Source organism: Lagopus muta, chromosome 4 (assembly GCF_023343835.1).
Source record: "Lagopus muta isolate bLagMut1 chromosome 4, bLagMut1 primary, whole genome shotgun sequence".
Classification (NCBI taxonomy): Eukaryota; Metazoa; Chordata; class Aves; order Galliformes; family Phasianidae; genus Lagopus; species Lagopus muta.
The window spans coordinates 61,698,157-61,722,373 of NC_064436.1; the positions used below are offsets into that span (position 1 = coordinate 61,698,157).

Genomic DNA, 24,217 nt, shown 5'->3' on the forward strand with positions numbered 1-24,217 from the left:
CCAAGACATCTCTGAAAAGAAGGATTTTAGATTGCTTTTCTTTCCGTGTGAAAGAATAGTGAAAAGGCTCTGATTTAAAGGCACTAAAGCAGAAGTTACTTGCTTATGCCACTAACATCTGCCCTTAGCTATGATTAATTCTTATACACATAGATTTCTACAGACATAAAGGCTGTTATGATAATCTAGTCTGACTCCGCTGCATAACACAGACCAAAGACATTCACCAATCATTTCTGCATCCAGACTATAATGCTAAGCTATAACCTTGCTTCAAAAAAGCATTCTAACTTGATTGGAAGACTCATCAAATCCCTTAGTAGGTTGTTCCAACAAATAGTTATCCTTAAAATTTGTGTATGCCTACTTTCTATGGGGGCTGCTTTAAAAGCAATGCCTCCTATTTTATTATATTTGCCCACGCCATCAGAGGCAGATGTTGGTGGTATGGCAAGAGAAGCTGAATGTTCCCACCAATATTCTGTTACATTTTGTCTGACAAAATGGCATCTGCATGGAAGTGTGTATGGAGTAAAAGTGTGGAATTGAATTCCTCCACGCAGAAGAAAATGGCACCCACTGATATTCATCAGTGCTTGCTGAATGTGTATGTGAGCACAGTGAGAGGTGTGTGGTGTGTTTCAGCAGCAGTGATAGTGATGTGAAAGACAAGCCACATTCTGGATAGCCATGTAAATTTTTAAGAGTGAAGCATGCAGGCTCTTGTTCATTAGTGATGAAAATGCACAGCTAATGGTGGTGACTATGCTGAAAGAAGTATTTTGTAGCTGAGAATTTTCACTATCAAATAGTGTTATTGTGCTCTTTGTATCTGTTGTAGTTTCCACAGAAATAAATAGGCATTACCCTCAGAGAGACCTACATATTTACATATACCAAGATTCATTCTCTAAGCTTTGAATCTGTCTATTCTGGATTAAAGTATCATAATTATTCCACAATTAAATTGATCATTTGATAGTGTTCTTGGTCTTTTACCCTTTCAAATAGAATAAATAGACTTTTTTCATTATGCCTTCATGATAAAACCCATTTTTCAGAACTCAGATCATTCTTGTAACTCTTTTCTAGTTGTTTTCAGTCTATCGTCTCTTTGAACTCCTGACCCTAAACAAGAAGAACATCTTCAAATAATGGTCTCATTTAATTTCTCCATTCCTACAAAATATCAATCACAACGTTCAGCCCAGGGAAATAGCTGGTAAAAGCACAAGTATGCTTAAATAATAAAACATAATGGTGTGGATAAACATTACACTAAATATTAAAGACAAGAAAGCAATTACTAGAACTTGGAGTAGCCTTTCTTCATTACTGCATCCCTATAGTATTGTCCAACAGGCACTAAATAAGTTCAGTTAAGCAAATTGAATATGGTTTAAAGTTAGAAATAATTGATGTGATTAAATCCGTGTATTCATTTTGCTGACTTTATCCTTCAGACACTCAGTACTCCTCATACCCAGGAAAATGAAGTAGGGTGCTTGGTGGTTGTCTATTGGCCATGCTAGAACACAAACCATGTAAATGTGTGATAGTTTGAACTTTAAGCTAAAGTTCATAAAGTAGAGCTTGAATTTCTACATTGCCATCAACTGATGCAATTTAGCTTATCCATGAAGGTCCTTTGCATCCTTTTAGATGTGAAGTTGTGCTCACAACAAGGTATGTTACGCTGACAATCATTAAGATTTTTTTAGATGTTCCATCTGTGTTCCACAACCTCGTGTAGAGTATGAGATCTAAAACTGATCAGAGAGATCTCACTGAAACAAAGAAGTGTATCAAATAATTTTTCAGCCTTTTATGGCTTAATGCTTTTCCCTGTCTACAGTTCCATAGCATGCAGAGAGCTGTGGGTGCCTCATCTCTGGAGGTTGGATGGGGCCCTGAGCAGTCCAACATGGGGGTCAACCAGCCCATGGCAGGGGGTTGAGACTGGGTTTCAAGTTCACTCCCTACCTAAGCTATTCTATGATTCTATTTTTATATGATTTATTGTAATATTTGCAGCACTTTTGTGCCTAGCTCAAGGATTTGAATTTCAGTCTGACAATGCCACAACAACTCAGAACTGTCGTCTCAGTTCTCATCTCATCATTCACAGCAGCAATGCCAGACATGTGCCCAGGTCCCCTATATTGCTCTATAATTTTCTCTCAGATGAAGACATAACTTTATTAACTACATTTATTAACCGACAAAACAAGATGACTCAGTTGCAAAGCCAACTGATACCTGATATTAAAGAAACCTGGGAACTTTTGCTTCTGAGTAAATTTGGCAACTTTCTGTTTTGTTTATTGAGTTTGTAATTTTAATTTTGTTAATCAAACAGAAACAAATGTGAGAACTAAGAATAGATGTGTATCTCTAAATGCATTCTGTTCTGGTAAAAATTATGTTCTGATAAAAACAGCCATCTGCTCAAATCTCATTTCCCTTTTTTTTTTTCTGCAAGAATTTTAAACATATCTGAAGAGAGTCAGGTGATGAGAGGCACTGCCTAAAAGGCACAAAGAGGCTTCTGGAATACATTACCAAAAAATCAAAATTATCAGGCCTCTTAGTGTGCCCTTTCGTATGGGACTCTCTACAGAATTATAGTCTCTATAGACTAGAATTATAGATTGATATGAAGAAGGCTCTACTCTGTTAGGAAATAATCAGAGAATGTTGTTGAGCCCTTATTCATGTTGCTGTTAACACAAGACAACTCCGCAAGCTTTGGTAGAATGATGCTGTTGAAAAGGTGCAGTGGTGAATTAAAAGTCCTTGGCTTGTAGGATCAAAGTTTGTTACAGAACCACAGAACTGAGAGGGGTAGGAAGGGAGCTCTGACAAGCATCTAGTTCAACTTCCTGCTAAAGCAAGTTTTCTATAGTAGGTCACCTAGGAAAGTGTCCAGGAGGGTTTTGAATCCCTCCAGAGAAGGAGACTCCACAAACTCTTTGGGCAGCCTCTTCCAGTGCTCTGTCATTCTCAATGCAAATAATTTTTCCTCATGACTGTATGGAACTTCCTATGTTCCAGTTTGTGCCCATTGTCCCTTGTCCTGTCATTGGGCATCAATGAAAATAGCCCAGCCCCATCCACTTGAATCCTGCTCATTAGATATTTATAAGAATTGATAAGATCCCCCCCCCCCAGTCTTCTCTTCTCTAGGCTGAGCAGACTCAGGTCTCTCAGCCTTTTGTCATAAGGGAGATGCACCACTCCCTTAATCATCTCGCTGGATTCTCCTCTCTAGAAGTTCCCTGTCTTTCTTGAACTGAGGAGCCCAGAACTGAACACAGTACTCCAGATGTGGGCTCATAAGAGCAGAGCAGAGGGGGAGGATCACATCCCTCAATCTGCTGGCCACACTCATTTTAATGCACCCCAAAAAACCATTGGCATTCTTGGCCATAAGGGCACACTGTTGACTCATGGCCAACCTGTTGTCCACCAGGAAATGTAGGTCCTTCTCTGCAGGCCTCCTTTCCAGTTGATAAGCCCCTACCTGTACTGATGCGTGAGGTTATTCCTCTCCAGGTGTAGGACTCCCTACTTGCTGTTGTTGAATCCAGTATGGTTCCTCTCCTCCCAGCTGTCATGCCTGTCTAGGTTTCACTGAATGACAGCACAGCCTTTGGTACTATCAGCCAATCCACCCAGCTTTGTATCTTCATGAAACTTGAGTGTGGACTCTATCCCTTCATCCAGGTTATTGGTGAAGATGTTGAACAAGACTGGACCCAGCACTGACCCCTGGGGAACACCACTAATTACAGGCCTCCAAGCAGACTTTGCACTGCTGATGACCATCCTCTGAGTTCTGCCAGTCAGCCAGTTCCCAATCCACCTCACAGTCCACTCATATATCCCACCATCCAAAGCATGCCCATGAGGATGTTATGGGAGACAGTGTCAGAAGCCTTGCTGAATTCAAGGTACACAACATTCACTGCTCTGTCCTCATCTACCCAGCTGGTCATGACATAGAAAACTGCCACACTGGTCAACCATTATTTCCTGTTGGTGAATCCATGTTGACTACTCTGATAACCTTCTTGTCTTCCAACTGCTTGGAGATTGCATCCAGAACAAGCTGCTCTTCCCAGGGATAGAGGTGAGGATGACTGGCATGTAATTTCCTTCTTCTTCTTCTTACCCTTTTTGAAGACAGGTGTGACTTCGGCTTTCCTTCAGTCTTCAGGCATCTCTCCCATTCGGTATGACCTTGACTCATGGTTGCATTCTATCATGGACCTTGTATTTGTGTGCATTGATTTTGCCCAGATGATCTTCAACCAGATCCTTCTAAATCATGGGGACATCTTCCTTTCCCTAGACTTTCTCTCTTGTCTCCAGGGTCTGGGATTCCCGAGGGGCAGTTTTAGCAGTAAAGACTGAACCAAAGGTGTTCATTAACTCTGCCTTCTCAGTATCCCCACTTAGTAGAGCACCCACCCCATTCGGTGAATCAATTAGGTGTCTAATTCCAGTGACCCTCAAATACGGCCTCTAACCCAGATCTTCACTCTGAGAAGTATAATTTTTCAAGCAAAATGAGACTGCTTTGATATATCTTAGAAAGTTTAACAGAAACAACACTAATGACTGAATTTGTTTTTCATAATCACAGAATCACAGAATTGTAGAGGTTGGAAGGGACCTCCAGAGATCATCAAGACCAACCCCCCATATATTATGCTATTATATTTTACTTCACAAACTTGGGTTTGAAACAGTAAAGATTAAGCTATTTTACAATATTTGATATTGTATAGCAACAGTAAAAATGCAACAGATTTGAATTCCTCCTGAGTTTTTACACAGATGCACATACAAGGTAAGGTTTTACTTCTCAAGTATAAATGGTTACAGGAGGAGGAGGCAAACATAAGGCTTAGAACAATAAACGTGATAATGTGCAATCTGGATGCTGACCACACTCACTGCCAACTGCTTTTATGAGTATTACCAAATCAAAGGGAAAATGTTCTAAGGGGAATATGGATGAATCAATGCATAGAAGTAAACTGAGGGCAGTGTAACACATACTTTGATCCTCTGGCAACTGAATTATTCAGATTTAAGATGGGAAAATGATCTATCTGCATAATTTCTCTAGCAACCTCAAAACCAAAGAACATTTCATTTCCTTACTTCATTGCCTCATTCAATGCATGGAAACAGTAGCAGGACCATAAATGATCCATATGTTTTTTTTTAGTTAATAAGTTTTCTTCTAATATAAACAGCTAATCCTCTTTACAAGGGGAACAATATATACATATGGAACTGGTATTACAGCTTCATTTTGTTATTATAGAGATGTTATTATAGAGATTTTGTTAATATAGAGAGTTTTTAAATGAAAATTATAGTGGGACAAATCCTTCACTAAGGGGCTTTTAGATGTGCCATCAGGCTGCTGGTGAAATTCTCTTCGTGCAGTCTGTTCAGACAAACAAGCTTTGTTCTCTTCGTTGCAAATTCAATGAATTTGCAATGGCAAGGCCATAATTCCCATAATGTGTGGGAATATATCAGTGTCTTCCTCCTCTCACTCTCTCCTTATGGCCATGGATAATCTCTTGTCTACTCATGGAGTCTATCTGTGTGGTAGACAGCTCAGCTATAAGCTCTGTGTACGTTCGTGTGTGCGCTGCCTGCTTCTTACGATGCAGTCAAGAAGGTCAACAGTATCCTGGGCTGCATCAAATGAGGGGTAGCCAGCAAGGAAGGGAGGTGATTGTACCCGTCTGCTCTGCCCTCGTGACACCCTCATGACATCCTGGAGTACTGTGTTCAGGCTTGGAGCCCCCAGCAGAGGAAGAATGTGAAGCTCTTGGAGTGGGTCCAGAGGATGAACACAAAGATGATCAAAGGGCTGGAGCACCTCTCCTATGAAGAAAGGCTGAGGGAGTTGGGTTTATTCATCTTGAAGAAGGCAGAGAGACCTCATTGCAGCCTGCTAGTACTTAACAGGAGCTTTCAAGCAGGAGGGAGACCAACTTCTTACACGGTCTGATAGTGACAGGACAAGGGGGAACAGTTTTAAATTTAAAAAAGGGAGATCTAGATTAGATGTTAGGTGGAAAATCTTAATTCAGAGGGCAGTGAGGTACTGGCACAGGCTGCCCCATTCCTACAGGTGTTCCAGCCCAGCTTGATGGGGTCCTGAGCAACCTAATCTAGTGGGTGGCAACCAGCCCACAGTAGTAGATTGGAATTGGCTGGGTTTTAAGGTCTCTTACAACCCAAGACATTCTGTGATTCTGTGATATTTACTTTTTAGTAAAAACTGTTCCCTGCCAAAGAAAATTACCTGGTTGCTGGGCCACAGAAGGTGTGATTTTCTTCCTGTCTCAGCCTAAGGATTAGAGAGTGTAGTGCTGAAGCTTGGGTTTCCCCTTTCTTTTTGTGAATGTTATGACACAAAAGCTTATGGGTTACACTTACTCTTTACCCTGGACAAACTGATATTTAAATTATTCCCTGCATGGAGGAAAAATTTCCACCTAGGAATGAGAAGGGCTCTGCCCATATAGATTACCCTGTAGAACTGTGTTGAGAGCAAAGTAATGAAAAATAAGGATCAAGGTTCTGAAGAGAACTTGAGCAAGAAGGAAGGAAAGCACAATTTCTACCCCCAATTTATTTCATGACAGGAAATTGACCTTTCCTGTAAATATCAAGGAAAGAGAGGTGCTGTCCTGAAGCCCAATTAGCTGCTCAATACCCTGAGAAAATGTCTCTCTGCTCCTCCCTAAGGATTTTTTCCAGCAGCAATGTGCTTTGCATGCATTTCTTGCAGATTTTTATTCGATCTCTCCCTTTCATTGCGTGAGCTCTCTGCCCTAGTGTAATGCATAGGCCACAGAATGACTTGATGTGATGGTTTGAGTATTGTGATGCCCCAGCCTCATCACAGAGCTGACTGTCAATGAACAGTGCCCACAGACTATACCCATTAGTGTAACAATTGCATCAGCATAGATACTTCCTGTTTTAAAGTTTAAATGCATAAATATATCTACGTATAGGATTATTTTGCTTACAGCTTTATATCTGGAGTACGATTGAGGGGTTTCCTCAGATGGCATATATGCCAGTATAAAAGAACTATTATTTCAGGGCTATCGTAAACACACCAGAAGTGTATTCTTAATTGAATCTTGCTATGAAGCCATGAGGCTTTGGAGTGCATTTCTGTGGAATTCATTATGCACTCCTGAGATAGCAGCAAATGTGCATGCGAGAGTACATGAAATAAATAAAGCTGTGATGCAAAAAGAATCAGAACAGAACTCTTAATGGGGATATTTCCTATAGGCAGCTTTTGGCATTGACTTTGCTTAGAAAGGTCTCATGATCTAGCAGAAAAAGAATTTAGTTTCTAAGAACTTGATGTGCTTAGAAAGGCAAAAATCTTTGTCTCTGGCGTCTCTAATAGCTTGTCAAATTCAAGTTGCTATAAGCATGAGAAAAAAGTATTGAAAAATATTCAAAGAAATTACCTAACTCTGCACCTTCCTTTGCTAATGTGATATCCCCACATTATCCCTCTTGTACTAGTTTCCATTTCCCTTAGAGCCAAGACCAATTATCCCTGCAGCTTTCCAGCTGAGAGCAACAATATTTCAGTGTTCTGCCCACCTATTTACACGCTATAATGCTCTGAAGCACAAATGTACCCATTTCTAGTCTGTCAACCAACAGCTCTTTAATAACTAGGGAACACAATGAAGTGCTGCAGTCGTACTCTATAGGATATGTCTAAAACAATTCTCAAGCCTCTTTATGCCCTCTTGACCCTTAGAAAACTAAGGCTGATTTTGATCCACTAATTGGAAAGGAAGTGGATTTGTCTTCAGTATATTCTTTATACTAATTCTCAAATGTGAAAAAATTGTTTCCAAAACTTCTCTGACTAGGAGAGAAAGTAGGCTTACAAGCAGTCTCTTCTGTCATTCCCACCAACTGTTCCAACTGTTCCTAGCAGCTCTGGTATAACATCTCAACACAAGGAGCAGTATCCCCAAAGCAGTTCAGTCTGCACATTATGGGAGAGGACGCATTTGACCCATGCTGTGGGATATGGTAGTTGTGTCATGCCAGCATGCAAGCTTCTTTGCTGGATACAGAAAAACAGTGGGCAGAGCCAGTTCTCCATGGATATCATGTAAGCATGCTCTGAAAGCCCTAGTTCTTCTGATCTCGTTTGACCAATCTACCTCATTGAGTTACTGTCTTTGAAAACAACTGCTGGGGCCAGTAATCCCTTCCAGTCCCTGCCCTAGTATCATGGTAAGTGACAACAAGAGGTGGTACAAAGTGTTAAGCACTGGAATAGGCTCCCCAGGGAGGTGGTTGAGTCACCATCTCTGAATGTGCATAAAAACCATCTGGATGTGGTGCTCAGGGACATGATTTAGCAGTGGGTTTTTAGAGTTAGGGTAGTATGATTAGGTTGCAGTTGGACTTTATGATCTTTAAGGTCTTTTCCTTCAATTCTTCTGAGCAATTGCCTCCTTTGCAAGTCTCCTTCAGCCACGAGTGCCTTTCAGTAGCTCCCCTCAGTAGTTCGGGGGAGATGCAAAGGATGCTGCACCAATGTTTTTGGTAGGTCGGTACTAGGATTTGGCCAACTTATTGATACTATCTAGTTTTATAAAGAATCATCAAAAAGTATGGAGAAATGTAAGATACTGCTGTGAGAGTGGAATTTACTGGGTGAGATTTATTACTAGTACAGCTCCAAAGAAATATCCCAGCGGGAAATTTGGCTCACAGTCTTTTTTTTTTCTTTTTCTTTTTTTTTAATATATATATATATATAAAAGAGTTTTCAGAAGCCTCTGGTGACAGAGAAAAGACAGTTAAAGACAACAATTAAATAACAGTTGTCCTAAAGCCAACTGAAAATTACCTTTGATACCAGAATCCATCTGTGCCAATAAGTGAAGTCTACTGGGGAGAAAATGAAACAAAAAGAAATGAAAGTGTCACGACTACTGGCAAACAAGTAGATGAAATTAAGTCACCTTAGCTTGAAACATGCATTCACTGTTGAAAATGAAGTTTAACTTTCCTCTCTTCTATACCAGAATGAAAACTATTCTATATATACTGTCCTGAGAACAAAACTTCTGTAGGTTTTGGACTTCTCTACAAAACCAAATATATTATTATTGAAGCTTGAGATCTAATACAGGAGAAACTGCTTCCATACATACCAAAGCAAGATGAAAGTATTTTGAATTGTGTAGTAAATTTATATAATAGAATTGTTTGGGTTGGAAGGAACCTTTAAGAACCTTCTAGTCCAACTCTCCTGCTATGAACAGGGACACCTACAGCTCCATCAGGTGCTCATAGCCCTGTCCAGCCTGACCTTGAGTGTCTCCAGGGATGGACCATCCAACACTTCTCTGGGCAACCTGTGCCAGTGCATCACCACCCTTACTATAAAAACAATAATATAATTTATATAAGAAATAGCATTCATTATTCAGAATGCAGAAAATCTACAAATTTCAATTCTGTAGAGTTTTCTAAAGCAAATTTCTGAATATTTGGCCTTTCAAATGTTTTGTCCTCAGCATCTCGCACTGAATTTTGTGACCTGAAATGATTGCTGTAATATTATGTAACAGGCATTCCCTCTTGAAGCTAATAAAAAATGCCTCAGTAGCTCTTATTGCTCCAAATTCTTTTGAAAAACAACATTCCCTTCTTAATAATGATCTTCTCAGCTGCTTTTTAGAAGATAAAAATGTAAAGCAATCTCTGCTTTAGTAATAATGATCTACTTCTTTTTCATGTCTCCTTTTTTAGTAAAAAACTTTCACCCATGCATGTGATTAAAAAAATCATCTCCCTGATCATTTGGCTTAGGAGCTGTCACAAATTTTTCATCAAGAAATGTACAGTAAATGAACCTGAACAGAGTTTACAGTGATTGAGTGATAGTAAATACTTTATTGAGAGAATGTTATGAAAGCAAGAAGTGTTGATGGCAAGGTCTAAACTAAAATAAAAACTATTATTTTGTGACAACAAAAGATTCCCTGAAATGATTTTCAATAGCTACAAAAACACAACAATACAAATCGGTTATAATCCTAGCAAAGAGATTTAATGTAGTGCTCTTTGCTTGGGATCAGACGCAAATACAGGTTCTGAAGACCTGAATTACAAATCTGATTTTTGCCATGTTAGTCGAACTGCTCTTTCTGAAAACATCCAGTCCTCATTAGCACTGCTACATCATCAGAAACTGCTAAACTTAGTCCTGTGTTGGGATAGTCTTCCTGTTGGAGAACTGAGATTTCTTTAGTTAATATCAAGAATTCGAGCTTCTGACATAAGCATTACAAAATTTACTCTTAGTAGAGAGCAACACCACAGGCAAAAATATGGCTTATATCTACACATATCATAACTTACAAGCTCAAAATGGAAAACACTACTCATGAGAATTTTCTTTTCCAGTCTTTCTACTGTTTATCTTGTTTGGATTTTAAGAACTTTTTCTGATTTCTGTAGAAGTTTTTTAATTTTCCCCACCTCTGAGTCCCAGAATCCAAGTTCAAGTATTATGGAGGATCATTTCTATAGGAATAATGAGTAGCTGGCCCATGCAAGGTAATTGCTCAGTGGCAGCTATTTCATGAATGAATGATGCTTTCCTCTCTATGGTCTCTCTGTAGGATTTAGTAATAATACTGTGAGGTTAGTTATACTGCTGCAAAAAAAGACTAGAGTGATAAATTCTACAGCATTTCTCCATTTTATTTTGGAAGAACTAGTAATATAAGAATGGTACTGGCATCCCCTCAGCTCTTTCTTATCTGTTACTAAAATGTATTCCAAGATATCCACATCCAAAAAAGTTAATTGTTTTTTAATATTATAGATCACTGGATCTAAAAGATTACAAGACGAAAACAGAATATCTTGTTTCAGGGTGGTGCAGAAGTGAATGGGAGTAACTCTGCCTTTCTGAACTCTACCATCAGTTAATGTAATTGCAATGCAGGAGTCTTCTGCCTGAAAAGGAGTCTGTAAACACCAGCTTACAGTCATTTTGTTGCTTTGCTCTCTTGCACTTGCTGCACTTTTGCAGGAGAAAGAAATGTAAGAAACATGTAGGAAGAAAAAGAGAAAGGGATGGTTTTTTGTTTTAAAAAGTAAAATATAACTAATGGGTATTAAAAACAAACAGTCAGAGACCTACAAAACCAATATCCCATTATTAAGGAAGGCAATTCAGTTAAAGAGTCTGTGCGCAGACAATTACATTCTTGCCAAAGAACCCTGAGGCTATTCATGGAACTATTTACCTGAATGCATGTGTCATTGCTCCCTAAAAAACAACAACAAAAACAAACAAAAACACACACACACACACAAAAAACACCCTGGAACTTTGAGAGAAGAGCTAACTTAATTAGCAAATTATACATTCAGCTACACATCAAATCAACTCAAAGGATCGACTTACAGTTCTAAGAATACCAAATAAATTTTAATAGAATAACATTTTCATCTAGCATGTAAAGTGCTCGTCATCTGTTTGGAGCTTTCATGGTTTAAAAATGGCTTATTTCTGATATTTTAATCTTGGGACATATGTAGTTATCATTGTAGGATGTGCAACTGCTTGGGAAACAGTTATATAAATAACTTCAAGGGACACAAATAGAGCACACTGATTTAGAATCCTCGTGAGTGAGTGCAGCTTTCTGGATATGTGTAGACAAAATGTTGACATTTATCATTCCGTAGTTTTTTCCACATTCAGACAATTTGTTATGATTTGTATCCTGAGCAGGAATCATGCTTCTAGGCACTGAAATGCACATAAGAAACTCCAAAACAGGAACTGCCTCGGAAACATTTTAATGTAAATGTTATTCTCAGAATCACAGCTCCCCAGAAGATTAATACCTCCATCCCAACGCTGTACCTTGGACAGTGAGAGGCTTTTATAGTGAGTATTTATGAACTTCAGCAGGAAAATGATGCAAAAGTTTTTTTCTAAAAATCTTTTTGGCCCCTAACTTTATTAAATCATCGATTTTTGTAGTACCTCCTGTAGCTACATAAAATAACAACAAATTCCAAGGTTTTATATCTACATAATTGTACAAGAGTTTGGGAAGCTACTGAAGTTAGATATAAAAGTAGACACTGGCTATGCATATTACAAAGTTTAACTTTCAAACCGTTTAATGCAAAAGCAGAGAATCAGTGAATTTCTAAACCTCAGCAGCTACTCTCAACTTTTTATTATAGACATTTCTAATAATTACAATCTAGGACTTCTGTAGCACATTCAGTGTGCAGAGAACTCAAAAATATTTATGGATTCAGTAATAACAATACTTTCCAATAATAATAATAAAAAAGGTGAGAGATTGAAATGATTGATTCATAACACATTCGGCTGGAAACCAAGAATGAAACTAGATATGAACCTTTGTCCAGACCTGAATAATGCCTCTGCTGGTAACTTCTTATAAAACAGAATTTTAAAAGTTTTGAGACTGAAAGTAGGCTTCTTACCCTGGGAAATTTTCTTTCTTGAGTGGATGCGGGGAACAGATACTTTGTCATACTAAATCAAGGATTATGAACGTTTATTTAGAGCATGTTCTGGCCCTGTGATATATTTAGTGGAAGCCAAATAACAAGCTTCATAGCTTATGTGAAAAACACAACTGTGTTGCCATGTCCTACAAGAGCATCAGCATTGTAACTGCAGGAAAACATCTACAACATTCTGAAAGGAAGAAAAAGATTTTCAATTCCAGATGCGACAACATATTCATGAAAGCAGCAGCTAGTACTCAAATCTCTGAAATGCCAATTACTTCTACACAAGGGTCAGATGCCTACCATGCAGAAGTGAGTGAGGAATAAAGCAGCAAGTGTCATTGTCAGAGACTCTCATTATTCCGTCTTTAGTTAAAGTTTTCAGCTGACTATGGAACATGCTTATTTCCTTGTTATTTTTTCCCAGTCATGGCAGCAATGGTATAAATCATGACTTGGTGTATTATGATCTATATTCTTCTCCATTTCAAAGAAAGTAGATCACAGAGACTTATTTGGCTTGCTGAGCATAAACACAGTTTCTTTCCTTGTCTATAAAATACATTTATGTGCATCGTCCTCTACTCTGTTAAGCATTGGGGTGGAGGAGAAGGAGGGAACATGCTGATTCATTCTGAACAAATAAGGATTGTGCCCTGAACCCACAGAAATGTCTGTTAGACAGAATTAGCACATGGCAAAAAAGATTTAGAGACCCAAAATGCCTAAGGGAGAAATGAGGAAAGTTTGCCCACTTATACCAATACATGTGTCTTTCTATACAATACTGTTATTTTGATGCTATCCAGTTAAAGGACTTTCCTTTACTGTTGGGAGGACCATATTTCTTAGTCCTAGACTGACTTGGTATGCAAGGGAGCTCGGGAGGTCTCTAATCCAGCCTTCTTCTCAAAGCAGTGCCAGCTATGAGGCCAAACCAGGTTGCAAAGGTCATTATCCAGTCAGGTCTTGGAAGCTTCCACAAACAGATACACCACCTTCTCTCTCGGCAACCAAGATGTTTTATTATATGACATAAAAGGGGCAAGTATATTCATTGAATTCATGGAATTGTGCTCGATTAATCACATAATGAAATAGTTAATTTGCATTCAGAAGTCCTATTTTTAATGTTTATACCTCATGTTTATTTTTGCATTGCCAAAATAGGAAAGGAACAGTTATTCCTGTAGTCATGTATCTTTTTTGTTTGTTTCTTCTCTAAAAGAAATGGTGGAAAAAAAATGTCTCTCATTAATAATAACAGTTACCACAACAAAAATCCAGTTAACACACACAAAAGTCATGAGAAGTTTTGAAAACATGAGAGCAGCTCCAACCTATGTGACGATCGGTCATCCCAAACTGGAGACAGCAGAATTATGTAAGACTGAGCTGCAGCTGAACTCTGTTTGGGAACAGACTGGTTTATCCTCCTCCCTCATTTACTGCACATGGGCTACTTTTAAAAATTGCTTCTACCTACTTTGCTACTTTAGTACCATACACTGCGGCAGCCTTTCTGCTTAGTTACAAAAAGTCTCCCCTTGAGTTTCACGGAAATTGACTGGTTTTCTGATGGTGGCAAATGCTGCCAGGAATCCCCCTCAGTACAAAATGTTCACCTGGTATTAAAGGTCTCAAAATTTCCTCTTATTGTGATCAATTTACTTGAAAAATATGTACATAATTCCTCAGAAGCTTGAAATATTTGTTCCCGTATATTGTCCATCCTGCCTAATGTTAAATCTGTGTATGTTATTTCTGTAACAATTCTTTCATTGGGTTTCTGGGAAATTGTTGGCTTTCTGAAGACACATGTTCAGTAAATTCAAGAGAGATGATCTTCAAAGTATAAGAGAAGAATGATATAGTAATCTGTACACTGGGCAGATCTTAAAAGAAATGAGAGATTTGAAAGATCTCTCCATCTACCTCTGATTCTCTGCCTGTTTGCATCTTGACCTGGACATTTGGTTGATTATTTCAGTGCCCAACTTTCCACCATCTGTCATGGAGTTATCTCTAGATCTATATGGGTGAGATTTCTTTTCTTTCAGTAACTTCTGGAAGTACATAAGAATTCCAACCCTTTGCAGTGTAAACTGTAAGTTGGGGTTATGAGGGTACCTGTTGAATGAATATAAAATATGGGCATCTCACAATGGGAGTGTTGAATACAACACTTGTGACTAAATAAAATTACAAAGTCCTTAGAAAACAGTGATGCTGGTGCCTCCACACAAACTAGACAGGCTGTGCTTTGCTTTTTTTCATTTTTTCTTTGTTAATTCTGCAGAAGTGAAATGGAATGGACTGCCCACTAGACAGAAACAAGCTGAAAGAAACAGTTTGTGTATTCCAGTAGGATTCACGTGCAAGGTCTGCAGGCATGTGGTGTTCACAGAGCCAGAAGCAGATCTCTAAAGCACAGGCAGAACTTTGTAAACATTGGAGCTTAGCAGGGTTCTGAGACGAAACAGTGGATTCACTGGAAGGATCTGCAGAAAGCAGAAGCTTGTTAAGATCTGCCTACCGCAATACCATTAATCTTTTGATTTCCCATCAGCAAAAAGGGCATGGCAGTCCCTTTGTAATGCATAAAGGCATTGACAGACTAAGCATTATGAAGGTTATGAAGTATTTAAATACAGTGATAATGGAGCTCAGAGCTGAGTGCCCAGCACCCTGGAGTCTGGAAGTCTCGGCTTTCTGGCACCTCACCTAGCAGCTGGCCCAGCCAGACAACCACCAGGCAGTCAGACCAGCTGGGGCTGATTAAAGGTCTTCTGACCTTATTTTATATGGAGCAAAACAGATATATTATTTAAGGAAAGATCAGATTTAATCAAACAAGCATTTTTCTGGCAAAAAAAAAAGCACATGACCAAAACAACAGCACTCAAGAATCCTCAATCAGTTCTATCACTGTGTAGAACAGTGCATCAAGCACCTCTGATACACCACGTGGCAAATCAAAACTAGCAGACTGATGAACTGACTTAAAGTTTCCCTTTAATCAGTTACAGAAATTGCTGATAATGTAAAAAAAAATAAATCAATGTCAACGTTAGTGAATGCACATTTATAGATGCTTTCAAAACCCTGCAAACAATCATTGAACACTGATAAAATTCTCCAAAAGTAATGCAGTATGGGTTGAGTGAGTCAAGGACTTTTAGCATCACTCCTGGCATGCTTGCGTTAGATGTACTTACACACAGCACAGCGCAGCATGGAAGCACCTCGCAGACAATGCTCTGGGGAATCCTCCCAGAAGAGCTGGTGGGAGGGCAAGCACTATCGTCTTTCTGTAGATCAGATCCCAAGACATACAGAGTAAAGGCTCAGCAAGAGTCTGCTGGGTATTGTACTCGGGCTGCAAGCAGGGACAGCTTTCAAGAGCAGAATTGGGGAAGAGAAAGACAAAGTGAGAGAGCTCTCCTGCCTTATGTAGAGTGTATTTTACTCCTCTAACCTTTGCTGTACCCTTGAGATTGTTCCTCTGTGTGCCTACAAGGGCCCCAGTTGAACAGCTCCACATTGCTCGTATCACAGGTCTCAGGCAGGGCATCCTCAGGACAGACAAAATTAAGCCTTTTGCTTTATTCAGCTGTTCCCAGTATTTGACATATGTTTGCTTTCCAGATAGAGAATGTCCTTGTGAAACAAAAGTGTTAGTCTACTGAGAGACAAAAAGCTAGGTCAAATAAAACATTTATATGCCTAAAGGAAAAGCATTTTAGCTGTATCACCTTTATAAATAATCTGTTGGCTAAAGCACTCAGTGAGGAAGTGGGAGACCTCAGTATTAATTTCTTACTCCAATGGACTGACTTGAAAGGGATGCTGTGCTAAAACTGTTACATCATAGAGGAAATCATTTGAAATTTTGGGTGAAAGGCATAGAGAACAAAATCAAGAATAGGGTGTACCTGCATCCTAGGGTTAACCTCTGCAGTGAGTGCCATACAATTCAGAACCTGTGAGGTTCTTATTTCCCTGACTCATGCCACTTTTTAGACATCACAGGAGAAAAACTACTTCTCATGGCCTGACTTTAATTAATTAGAAGGGGTTAACAGAGCTAACAGAGGGAAATACAAATCTTTTTTTTTCCCTGTTGTCAATGGAATTTACAGTTTTCACAGTCAGCAGAGAGCTGCCAGGAAAGAGTATCACAGAAAATGAACGACTGCTGTTCACAAAAATGCTGAAACACTTAAAATTAATTGATTTTGACAAAGCAGGCAGCTACATTTTTGTACTTTACATTCAGGACCTGTAATAAAGCCCTTTTTTTAAGAGAGCTTCATATAGACAAATTGAATTAAGTGCTGTTTTACTTTTCATTAGATTTTTCAGAAAAGTACAGCGAATTATTTTATAGTAGAATGCCGTTCATTGACAGAAAAGCTTTTTTCTTTTCTAGTGTAAACAGTTCCATTAGCACAGTCTATTAAAAAATGAACTGCAATTTTACCTGATAGATCTTGTGACAAAATGCTAGGCTGGGACTAGAACAGGTTTCATTTCATAATATTTTCTGTGCCTGTGCTCCTGTCCTTTTTCCTTTTCCTTTCCCTTTCCCTTTCTCTTTTCCTTTAAGATGCCACCAATCTTCCTCACTTTTATCAACTGCTGTGCAGTTGAAATACAAAATATGTGGGATGGTGTGGTGAAGTGCATGAGAGAGAAATGAATTAAACTGTATTTCTGTAAATATTTAAGAAACAATTTAACCTTCTGGCAGTTTTAAGCCTACCACTTAAAATAAAGCAATGTACCGAATGTAGATATCACCTAAATTCAAACCAAGCATGACAGTCACCATGAGTTCAAGACAACCAAGCCTTTCCTGTTGAAAACAGTAACAGAGTTATCACTGGGCTACTGGTATATTCCCTGAGAGACCTGACTCCTGCTTCCCTGAGAAGCAGTATGTCCACAACTTCCATGTCACGTGGCTCTATTGGCCTCCCCTAGGACTTCAAAGTGATTGGGAAGGCACAACATTTAAGCCAGCTCAATTATCAGAATATGACCCAGGGAAATTTCACAACACACTCACAGCTCTTCAAACTGCTCACTGTCCCTTCCTTCCATGCTTTAAGTGGCCTCAGAGCAGAGATGCGTAGGGTAGATTGTAAAAAACCAGTGTTTTCTGTGAAAAGTAAACTGAACTCAGTGTAGAATTATTGATGCTACATGGCCTTAGGAGTCAAAGTGACAAGTTGTATTTTGGTTCAGTTGCAAGGACAAAGGACTAACTTATGCTAGGTGTTGAACACTGATGCGAGCAATTCCCTAACCCTACCTCCTCCCACAGCATCTTCTGTACAATCTGCTTGATCCATAGATCTGGAAGGCAAATTAACGTTGGGTAACATGCAAGGAATAAACCTCCAATGTTCTTGTCTAAGGTGCAAAGAGGGTAAATATTAATTCATCTGGTGCTCTGGGTATTCATTTCTTCACACACTGTGTTCCCTCTAAGTCTAGAGTGTTTCATCTGAAGCTTCTGGCTTCCTGCTCCTCACCAACTTCATGAGTGACCATGAAAATAAAGCCACAAATAGCATCTGGCTTTCAGTTTGCACAAATTGTAGCTATTCCTTCCTTCTTGACTGTAGTCATAGGTTAAAGTTAGAGCATTCTCATGAAATGTACGCTATTACTGACGTGTCCTACAAAATTCTTCAGTATCTCAGGTGCTGTTTGAGCCAATATCAACTTCCAGGGAGTGAGGGAGAGACCAACAGTTTTCTTCTCTGAAAAACAGATGCAATGAGATAATATTCTTTATATAACTTATTCTGAAAATACAATCAGCTTTGCTGCCCTGATGTAGTCAAAAATCCCTTGACCAACACCTTCTATGGGTTTGACAAACACCCTGACCCACACTACACGTTTTATAGGTTTGAACAAAGTGAAGCCAGGAGGACTGCTTTCAGTTAGCTATGCATTTACAAATGTTTACTTACATTCCACGGGCACATTTACTGAAAAAAGGCAACATCCTTGCCCACAGTGAGTAGCTCCCTCATTCGCATGAAAACTCTAATGAAGTTTTCTGGGATTACTCACAAAAGATGATGCAGCTCAGTGCGCACAAAGTTGTGGTACAGTCTTTCACCTGTTTTACTTCCCAGAAATTGTCAGTGTTCTTGGAGCAACAGGATTTCTTTATAAAGTGATCACACAGAACAACAAGGGACTGATTCTTACTTTAGACAATGCTTTAAAGCTGTGATCCTGTCACATTTCCTGCATATAAGATACCCTCCATCTGCCTCAAGTCTTGAAGAGGCTGATCCTGTGGGTCTTACTCATACAAAACTCCCACAGAGGAGCTGAATGATAGCAGCTCTTAGTTCTCATCCTAGCTAAGTTGTATTGTTTGATATTTCAATAACAAACCAATAGTGGTACTGTTCAGAAAATTGGTTCTGAAAATGAAGCATTAGCTTCTCACTTTAGACTGACAGAAAATATTCTTCATGGTGAAATACACAAATGAACAGTTAAAGATCAGATGCTTGTTAAAATCAATATGGCTTTATAGTAACATTTTTTTCTTCCACAATAGTAGAGAAAAAGTGTTTCCACCAGCTCATCAGATGTAATCAAAGATACAAATGAATACATTTGAAACATATCTTCTCCCTTTTTCTTATGCAAAAGCTTCATTGGCTGCATTTTTCCTCGGTGTGTCATGAGACAACTTAGAGTGGAAGTACGACAGTGCAAGCTGCAGAGCTGATAACTTGTTATGAAATGTTAACAACACACAACGTTACAAATTCCAGTCTTCAACTATTACAAGTAATAACAGAACACTAATTAAAAAAATAAATCAGCCCCGTTTTACTTCCTTGAAGCATATTCAGTAGTTACATTAAAAACAATATTTATAGAATCCTCTGTATTCACTAATTTAGAGGGAAATGCACTTAAAAGGGGTGTATACTGTGCATCCTTATTGATGAATATTACTTTTCACCTAGCTGAGGAGAAATAAAATCCTCCAGACATGGAAACAGGTGAGTAACAGAGAAATTAAAACCACAGAGAATGTCCTGGTTTTAATATACTGCTGTACATAGATGTTCAGTATCTGCATCAATCCCTTTTTAGGCATTTTGAAATGCAAAACAAAAACAGAAGCATTATATGACGATAACAGAATAATTTGATAGCAAAGAAATTACTTTTAAGGCACATCAGCCATTCCATACATATTTCACCTCCACTTTAAACTTGTCAGTTAAATTTCATTTGACTCCATGACTTTTATGAAAACAAAGGGGAAGGACTGCACTTATAGACAACAAATCTGACTTAAAAAACAGTGCAACAGTGAAACTGCTGTGTTTCTGCAGACTGGGAATCCCATCAAAATGAATGTTAGGTGACAATACCAGACCCTTATCTCGGTAGGAATGGGTATCTCTAATGAAACTATCCAGTAGCTCAGAGGTAGTAGCTATATACCATATGTTGCTTTGGTTGCTCTGGCAATTATATAGTTTATTCATAAAAAACAAACCTGAACTTTTTAGCTACATGATTACCTAGAAACTATCTGATCTTGCTCAGCTCTTGTCGATGTCATTTTAAAAAGAATTCCCCATTTTACACAAAAGAAAATGGCTTGTAGTTTCCTCCTCTCGGTCTGTTGCTATTTTTCCTTCTATTTGTCTGTTTCAGGTACACGCTTGTACCAAAACAGTTGTAATTTCCATAGGGATGCTCCTGAAAATGTCTGAACAAGCCTTTTTTAAATGCAAATGTTTAAACAAAGTTCAAATCTTTTTACAACTCCAAGCCTTATTTCAAGAAAGGACCCACTAAGTTATGGATTTAAGACACTGAAAATGTCTCAGTTGCTTCTTTAATGAAATTAAGCAAACTTTAAATGTGTTTGGTGCAATCCTCTAATCCTCACTTAGGCAGAACTCCCTCCCACTTTAGTTGGCCCTCAAGTTGAATTGTTTATTGAATTAACACCAGAATAGTAACCACCGCCAGCTTGCCTTTCCAGGGTTAAGTGAACTGAATGAAAAACTGATGAAACAAACCGACTGCTCTATCATTTCTTCTTCTGATGTAGAGATTTCAAAAGAAGAGAGGGCAAAGACACTTTCACACAGAAGAGGGAGAGTAAAGAAGGGCATATCTACTGATTTCCAGGTATAGATTTAATGTAGCTGTTTCAAGAAGCCTGCTGTATATTTCATTCTATTTTTTCAAAGAGCTGTTTATTATGGAAAGGTTCATTTGAGGCAGATGCCAAATCCTACTACCTATGGAAGGAGTGATACACATAACAAAATGGAGCAGTATTTACCCCTGCAAACAGAATAACATCTTGCAGCAGCACAGCTGGAGAAAGGATGTAAATGTTCAGCTGAGTCTTACACTCAGTACACACTCAGTGAGGAATACACAGACACCAGCCCCTGCTTCTAACTCTCTTCATTACAGTTTATGACATTTTGTATGTCATAAATCCATGGGAAACACAGCTTACTTTAATAACTATCCAAACACTCCTTCTCCCCCCTGGTCCCCAGCAAAATACTCTGAAATCATGAACTAGAAATGCAAACAGGAAAAGGGAAAGAAGGCAGCATTAATATTAAAGGTCTGGAACAGCTGCACCTTCATTTGAGATTTGTTCACACAAACCACTGACAACCTGTAATGTATGCTTCTCATTAAAGAAAATAAATAGAAAGGATTTACTTGCTCTAAATCTGTAAATACGAAGGATTTAAAGACCTCAGTGGTGTGGTGATTGCTCTTCCTTTGAAAATCTGCATAGCAGAGAGCCTCTGACTGCCTGTCTGAGGATAAGAGCAGCATCCATCCAGCCCTGAGAAAAGCTTTTTGAGGGGGAACTTACAATAATGGGGAGAAAGTTCCCCACACAGTACATTTAAGTTGAGCTAGTTAGAAATTTGACTTCAGAAAAATTTTAGTTTGGTTCAGCAAAATGATTTTGTTTTAATGGAAATTGGTTTAAGACAGAATATTTGTCTTAAACAAGCCACCTGCTCCAGGATGGCAAGATTCTTAGGCCACTGATCTGAGAGCGATGGAGTAGGAATTTACTGCCTGGATCTCCAACGGGGGAAATAAGGTCATTGTGTGTATGTGCTCTTTATCATATTTCATGAAAACATGCAAAACTCCCAGATTTGTCCCACTGACAAATTTTACAGGAAGATAGGAAAAACACTTCCCAACCAGCTCTATGTGCGAAAAATCCCTCTAAAGAAAAAGAATACCCCATGCTTGACTTAAGCCCTGTGTAAAATCATCATTCAGAAGGTTTTAACAGTACAAAGGTTTATTTAGAAAAGAGTTTGGATTGTTCTCTAGGGTGTTTTTTTTTTTTTTTGGCAAACATTTAAATCCTTTCATAATCTAGAAGACTGCCAGTGCCTGGTGCCTAGCACTTTTCCCCAAATAAGCAGTAATAGCCAGCTTCTTACTGGGACAAGCCCATCCATGGCCATAGCTGCTCTGTTAATACTCAGATCCATTATTCCACCACAACTGCCACTTAATCTTTTCCTCTTGCTGTCCCTGTTTGTTTTCCCACAAAATGCAGAGCCTCTATAAGCTCTGTGCCTCTCCATTTCAGTGTCTTACCCAATTTCCTCTGTGGACTCCCTGTGTCCTCCATCAGGGTTCAAAGACAATTCCTCCCTTTCCTGTTTACTCATCCATACCCCAAAACAGCTCCTTCAGCACCATGTTGCCATTCTGCACCGCAGTGAACATGCTCAGCCTCCCTGATACCATCCCCACATCCCACCACACTCTGCACGACCAAGGGGGGCGAGCCCTCTTTCCTCTCTCTATGCCCCAACCCCCATGTTCTCTTCCCTCCCTTCTTTTTCAGCACAGAGCCTTTTCCTTCCCTTTTAACTCCACTTCTGCTCAAGGCAAATTCACCCCTCTTATCCCTCCAGCTCAATGCCTAAAGTTCTTCTTCTTCTTCTTAAACAGAATGTGTTTAAAGGACCTGCGAAAGTCCTGGTTGAAGATGGTGTAGATGACTGGGTTGAGGGAGCTATTGCAATACCCAATCCAGAAGAAGAACTTGAAGAGAGTCTCAGGGACCTCACATGCCTCCCGGCAAATACCATAGAGGCTGTAGCTGAAGAAAAAAGGAAACCAGCAAACTACAAAGACGCCCATGACCACGGCCAGCACAAAGGTAAAGCGTTTCTCCCGGGCCTGGGTGACCTTCTTACGGCAGATACTGCTACGCTTCCGACGACGGCGATATGAGAAGAATTCCACGGAGCGATTGCTAGAGCGGGAAAGACGGCTACTGGAGTGCTTGGAGGAATATGAGTAGGAGAAGGACTGGCTCTTGCTGCTTTTGCGAGGATGCTCCTCCCGGCTCCGCCTCCGTCTGCTTTCTGAGGTGCTGCTCTCCTCCAGCTCAATGTCCTCCAGCTCAGAGGCTTTGCGCCAGTGGTGCACTGAATAATGTCCGTTCTCTCCCAACTGCATCCTCAGGGACATGCAGCCCCCAGCAGCGCGGCTTAAGCCATTCTCAGTCTGGGAGGACCCCTCTGGCATCGTACGCTTCTCAGAGAGGGTCCTGGTCCTTAGCTTGGCCACACGGTAGATACGGATATAGACCAACACCATGATGAGGCAGGGTGCAAAGAAAGAGACAATGCAAGAAGAAAGAATGTACCATGTCTCATCATTGAGCTTGCACTGGGGAAAGACATCTCCTTCAGGGTCCCGGTACATGGAAATCAACGGCGGAAAGGAGATGACAGCAGAAATGAGCCAGACGGTGACAATGGTGGCCTTGATCCGCCGAGGTGTCCGCTTGAGGTTATACTCCACCGCCTGCGTGACCGACCAATACCTGTCAAGGCTGATGGCGCACAGGTGTACGATGGAGGAGGTGCAGAAGAGCACATCTAGCGCCAGGTAGATGTTGCACCACACTTTGCCGAAGTACCAGTAGTTCATCAGCTCGTTGGCCAAGGAGAAAGGCATGACCAGAGTAGCCACCAGGATGTCTGCGCTGGCCAACGACACCAGGAAGAGGTTCTGGGGGGCTCTCAGCGCCCGGCTGGTGAGCACAGCGATCACCACCAGCACGTTGCCCACGATAGTGAAGACGATGATGAAACCCACCAGGGCTGCCAGGCTGGCCACGGCAGCAGGCGAGTAGGGGGAAGGAGGCTGCAGGAGGGCGGCGGAGGAAGGCGACGAGGGGGGCAGCAGCGCCAGGGACCCGTTGGGGGAGCCCAGGCTGGTGTTCCCCAGCAGCAGCAGCAGATCCATGGCGGGTGTGCGGGCCGCCGCCGTCCTACAGAGCCCCGCGGAGCCCCCGCCCCGCCCCACCGCCCCGCTGCCGCCCGGCCGCCCCCCTCATCGCCCCCAGCCGACGGCTCCGAAGGCTGCGCCTTGCGCCTCCCCCGACCCTCAGAGCACCGCCGCGCTGCCTCCGCCCGGTCCCCGGCGAGGGGACAGCGGGGCACGGCTCTCTCCCGCCGCCCGCCCGGTCATGCCCGGCAGCTCCGCGCAGCCGCTCAGCCGAGGGGAATCGCCGGCGGGT

At 40.4% G+C, this 24,217-nt stretch overlaps 1 protein-coding gene across 1 annotated transcript; it reads right to left on the reverse strand.

Moving 5' to 3' along the window:
* Positions 1 to 15,629: 15,629 nt before the first annotated feature.
* ADRA2C (adrenoceptor alpha 2C) lies at positions 15,630 to 24,002 on the reverse strand. The gene has a single exon (XM_048943710.1). The coding sequence runs from the start codon at positions 23,941 to 23,943 to the stop codon at positions 22,600 to 22,602; it is 1,344 nt and encodes a 447-aa protein (XP_048799667.1). The 5' UTR covers positions 23,944 to 24,002; the 3' UTR covers positions 15,630 to 22,599.
* Positions 24,003 to 24,217: the final 215 nt, after the last annotated feature.